Here is a 5,826-nt window from a genome sequence, read left to right on the forward strand (position 1 = left end):
CCACTGAGCCATCTCACCAGCCCTATTATTATTATTATTATTATTATTATTATTATTATTATTAGACTATGTCTGAGTATGCAATCCAGGCTGGCCTTGAACTATGTAGCCCAGGTCTGTCTATTGCAACTATCTTCCTGCCTCAGCCTCCCAAGTACTAGGACTAAAGGCATGTACCCCCACACCCAGCAGTTTGTAAATTATTTTAAATTGGCAGGTGTTCCCTTCCTGATAGGTTTACAAAGGCTAATGAGCACTGATATCAATTTAGAATTTAAACACCGAGGACTGAAAGTGTAGCTCAGTGGCACAGCACAAACTCAGCATGCACAAGGCCTCAGGTTCAACACCTGCACTGAATGTAAGTAAGACAAAATAAAAACCAAACTCATGGTGACTTCAATGGGCTGGTTTCTGAAGGAAATCTTTCTTGCTAACAGTCTAAATGAAAAGTCTGCCTAACTTCAGTCAGCTTTGGCTACTAGGTTACTTCCATGTAAGATGGACGGAGAGGCACTCGGGTATTATGACGTACATAAAGCACTTTAATAGCTTGTCTACACTATAAATCCCATTTCTATCTCCCAGTGTTCCTTCCTTCTGGAAGGCTTTACCTTCTCTCCCCAGCTCTAGCTCTTGTATTCTCGTTGATCTTTTTTTTTTTCTTTCCTGTTGATCTTTTTAAAATAAAGACAACAAGAGAAAGGAACCCATAAATGAGGAGGAAGGAGACAAGAGACACCAGTGAGCCCTGCTGTGGCTGAAGATGATGGTCTGGATGGGGCTACACCGGGCCAAGGAGGCAGCAGTGGGGTCCCTCCCTGCACCCCTTGACTGCTTTCCATCCCACTCACCTGGACAGATGGCTGGTGGACATTTTCTCTCCTCTCGCCACATCTCTTTCCCCTGCTCCAGCTGTGTGATGAGTTTTGGTTTAGAAAATGGAATTCCTGCTCCCGTAAAAAGAAAACAAAGTAAAGAAAGGCTCTGGGGGCCGGACCTGGTGATGCACACCTATAATACCAGCACTCCAGAGACAGAAGCAGCACAATGGCTTGATAATTATACTGTGGATTTCTGCTGGTCTAAGGAAAGGTACAGTTAATGTTTAATTTTTTTGTCTTTTTTCCTTTTTTTGTCCTTTTTTTTGTTTTTTCATTTATGTATTTGGTACAGGGTCTCACGACGCAGCTTGGTCTCATAGTGATCCTCGTGTTCCCTAGCACTGGGGTTACAGGTGTGCATCACCACGCCTGGACTCAATCACTGGCTTAGCGCACCCCGGGAGTGGGGCTGGTGCAGCATGCAGGACCAGGAATCGAACCCTGGGTCCTGTGCTTGCCAAAATAGGCGCTTATCTACTGAGCTATCTCGCCAGCCCTCTTCTTTCTTCTTAATTTCTTATAACTTTTTTCTTTCTTTTACAATTTTTTTTTAATGTATTTGGTTTTTACAGGGTCTCCCTACACAGCTCAGACTCATAGTAATTGATCCTCCTGTTTTCAGCCTCCCCAGCCCTGGGATTATAGGAGAACGCCACTACGCCTGGGCTCTGTGGCCAGATCAGCCTGCCCTGGAGGTGGGGCTGGTGCAGCATGTGGTGCTGGGGAACCAGTCCCTGCACTTGCCTATGCAGGAATTTAGTCCACTGAGCTATCTCGTCAGCCCCTCTTTTTCCAATTTTGCATGCATATATCTGATAATCTGAATAACTAAATTGAAGACAAAACTATGCAATACAACAAATATTGTCAAGTTCATATTATTTTGTTTAGTGAAATTCTCTATCATTTCTAATTTCTTTATTGCTACTTTGTATTCTCTTTAAAAAAATGAAAAACACAAAAAAAAAATAAATAAATAAAATAAATTTAAAAAAAAATAAAAAACAGGACCAGGGAGATAGCTCAGTAGAATAAGAGCCTCCTGGCAAGCACAAGGTCCTGAGTTCAATCCCCCGTAGTGCAAAAATAATAAAAACAAAAAATAAAAAAACAGAAATGTACATGTATGCATATAAGAATTTACTAATGTGTAAATAAAAATATCTTCAACAATTTAAAACTCAACATATTGAGACATAATTTATATATATTTAAATTTAGTTTTAACTGTACAGTTTAATTATGCTTAATTTGTAGGCTGGGGACATAGTTCGGCATCTAAGCGTCTGTCTGGCAAGCACAAGGACCTGGGTTCAATCCCTGGTGCCACATGCCATACCAGCCCCAGAATCCCAGGCACATGATGCCAGCTACTGAAACTGGGTGTCGTGGTACATGCCTATAATCCTAGCACTGGGAAGGCTGAGACAGAAGGATTAGCTCAGAAGGTCTGAGCTGCATAGTAAGACCCTGTACCAAATAAATAAAAGATTAAAGGAAAAGAAAAGTAGGAAGTGGAGTCACAGGCCACCTGAGTGAGGATGTGCAGAGGGTACAAAAGGACCTGGGCCAGTGTGGAGGTAAGCTCCACAAAGATCCCCCAATACTAGTCTTTGCTGGGGGAGGTACCTCTACCAGTTAAAGAGGTTAACCTGGGAAGAGAGCCCTGACCTAAGAAAAACAGCCTAAAAAATGCCAGAAATAGAGGGTATCTCACACACATGTACCCTCACACATGCACCACCTACGTATGTTCAACTCTACAATTTCAGACCTTCCTAGAGAAACAACAAAACATCTTTGCTTTTCAGTCTGACCCAGCACCCAAGTCAATAAGGCAAGATGGTGGCCTGCATGGTCCAAACTTTCTAGCAGTGAGCACGACTTACCAAGAGACACCAGGTGGCTGTAGGTCTCCAGCATCACCTCCCTGTATAGACTCCGCTGGGCAGGACTCAGCAGGCGCCACTCCTCCTGGGAGAAATCCACAGCCACATCCCTGAACGCCATATGCGCCTGGAACACAAGACACAGTTTACTCACCAGGGAGCCAGCCTGGCTCCTGAAGGGCAGGCAGATTTCTGGATCCAAGCTTGAGCAGGACACCAGCACTGCGCCTTCCAAGAGCCTTACGCCCCCTGCCTCTACCCAGCCATGGTATTCAAAGTCCTGGGTGGGCTGCTTGGAGTATTCACACAAAAAGGAAGATCCCTAAAGTTTTGGGAATTTTAAATCCAGGCAGAAGAGCAAAACTCACAAAAAAGGTAAACAATAAAGCTTAACATGTTCTGAGTTCACAAATTTAAAAGACAGCCTCACCCAGTGATGGCAAACCCTCTAGAGCCTTCGATGCTAGCAGAGTCGGCAGTGGCACCCGTGCATCGATTCACCGCCCTGGCCTAACCTAATCAGCGGTGCTGAAGCATTTGCACAGCTGAAGTTCTTATTATCCCAACACACATTCGACTTCAATCCTTCTTCCAAATTCCATAGCCACAGCCTTCCTGGTTCTCACGGGAACAGATGCAGTACAGGGAAGCACTCAAAGCAAGGATCTGGAGGCCACCTCTGCCACCAACTCGTGCCTCAGTTTTTCCACTCATGAAACATGGGTCTCAGCACATTAAGCTTCCTGTCACATGCTGAGTGCTCAGAGAAGTGTTTCGAGCTCCTGAAGCTGGAAATTGATCATCTGTGGGAAGGCAGGACAAGGTCTCCTTGCCTAAAGCAATCAAGCTACCTCAGTCTTGAGAAAAGCATCTTGCCTGGACACTGTGGGCTATTAATTGCTAGGCAACCTCATATCTTGCAACTTGGTAAAGATATAAGTACAAGAAAGGCCCTTACTATTCTTGGGGGGAAGCTTTGCCTATCAGACTTGGCCTACCACCTGACCTCAGCTATTATCTCTTATCTTCATTTTCTCAATCCTTTCACCATTTTCTCCCAAGGACTACCAAGAGACCAACAGATCCCTACACAGGGAAACTGTTAATGTTTGTGTCTAGTTGTCCTCCCAAAGCCTAGTGCAGTTTGTGATTAACTCATGATACACTGTATTATGGGTGTGAGGGCTACAGCCAGCCCGGGGCAGAGAACCTGAGGGCAACAAGGGAGACAGACTTGCTCTCTGTAGCCACTGTTGCTGCTACTCCTCCTATTAGCTCTTGCTGTTTTGCTGTATTCCACCGCCATGAGCTGCTGGCCTCTGTCATGTGCTACTCTGCCTTGGAGCCAGGTGAGTATGGACTGAAACCTCCACTAACTGTGAGCTAAATAAACCTTCCTTCCCTAATTTTGAGCATCGGTTATTTGTCCCAGAGAGAAGAGTAACTGAGACATGAACTTGGACATGGAAACATCTCTGTACCTGTCCTTGTCCCCTGCCCAGCTTTATTCTTTTTATCATCTTGGCACTGTTTCAGAAGGGAGGATGCACTGGAGTAGAGTTCGGAGCCCAGGGTTAGAAGAGGAAACAGAGGGAAAAAGAAAGTGGGAGGGTCCTGGATGAGGCCATAGGGAGCAGGGGCCAGGGTCCTGCAAGCAAAGCACGAGGGCCACCACAGGTAGGGAGGACCCTGGACAGATGAAGCATAGGTACTGCCCCATACGGGACAGAAGCAGCAGCCTCTGTAAGGCTTTTAATTTTTACACAGAACACAGATTTACTATTTTTACCACTTCAAAGCACACAGTTCAGTGACATTAAGTGGACTCACAATGCCATACAGCCATGGCTGTTGTTCATCTCCAACACATTTTTTTTTTTTTTTTTTTTTTTGCGGTACCAGGGATTGAACTCAGGACCTTGTGCTTGCCAGGCAGGCACTTAAGCCACTGAGCTACATTCCCCAGCCCAACACATTTTCTACTTTTCCCTACTGAAGGCCTGGAACAGTAACTTCCCATTTGCCCCTTCCGCCAGCCCCCAGACACAACCATTTTACTTTCCGTCTCTGTATGCCTGGCTCTATGTAACTACGACAATTGGAATCACAGAAGGTATGCCCTTTTGTTTGCCATATGGCACTCGCAACCATCACTCCAGGATTTGTCCGTGACAGAAGTGTACACTAAGCAATATTTCACTGTATGCATATTACTTTATTTATTCCTTATCAATGGACATGTTTTCTGGCTACTGTGAATAAATCTGCAATATACACTGGTGTACAAACATTTGAGTTTTTGCTTTTGAATCACGAGTAGACTGTGCAGGAGTGGAATTACTGGGGCAGTTGGCCATTCATGTTCAGCTTCCTCATACTGTTTTCATACCACTTCCACTAGCAATGTACAAGAGTTCCACTTCCTCTGCATCCTAACCAACACTGCTTTCTGTTTTTCTGCATCAGCTGTACTAACGGCCCCAAAGCAGTATCTCCTCCGGGCCTTCGTTTCCATTTCCTACCGATTCATGATGGCGAGGATCTCTTCATGGGCTTACTGGCTGCTATTGGCTGGATGCTGGCTATGGTCTTCAGGAGGTGCTACTGGCAAACAGTGGAACACACAACAGTCGGGCCTAATAGGAGGTCTGTAGGTCACTGGGGAGTGTACCCAAGGGGACTGTGGAGTGTCTCCAGCCCATTTTTCTCTTTGTCTCTGGCTCATAACAGAAGCGGTTTTGCTTTGCTATGTAGTATTGCCTTACCACACACCCAAACCAATGGGGCCAACCAATCAGACAGAAAACTCCAAAACTGGCTACAAACCTTTTTTTTCTTTGTAACTTTACTATCTCAGGTATTTCACTACAGTGGGGGGAAATGGACTGACCCATCAGTCATCTGTGTGTCTTTTCTGCAAAAATGGGTATTAAATACTTTGTCCAGTTTTCATTTTGGGGTGTTTTTTGTTGAACTGTAGGCACTTTACTCTGAATATTAATCATTTATGAAATATGACCCGCAAATATATTCTCTTTGATGAGCAAGTCTTA

The 5,826-nt window shown here is 44.8% G+C and overlaps 1 protein-coding gene across 6 annotated transcripts in view; it reads right to left on the reverse strand.

Moving 5' to 3' along the window:
- The window catches only part of Znf133 (zinc finger protein 133), a 25,272-nt gene that overhangs the window by 3,637 nt on the left and 15,809 nt on the right, over window positions 1-5,826 (reverse strand). For 5 of the 6 annotated variants that reach the window (XM_023720239.1, XM_023720240.1, XM_023720237.1 and 2 more), the window contains exons 3-4: window positions 2,774-2,900; window positions 855-950 (exon numbers count right to left, since the gene is read on the reverse strand). In XM_023720239.1, the coding sequence (XP_023576007.1) occupies window positions 855-950; window positions 2,774-2,900 (223 nt within the window). Of the gene's footprint in view, window positions 1-854; window positions 951-2,773; window positions 2,901-5,295; window positions 5,334-5,826 lie in introns of those variants that run through there. The other variant, XM_004635677.2, reaches the window with a different exon arrangement.

Source organism: Octodon degus, unplaced genomic scaffold (genome assembly GCF_000260255.1).
Source record: "Octodon degus isolate 3935 unplaced genomic scaffold, OctDeg1.0 scaffold00073, whole genome shotgun sequence".
Lineage (NCBI taxonomy): Eukaryota > Metazoa > Chordata > Mammalia > Rodentia > Octodontidae > Octodon > Octodon degus.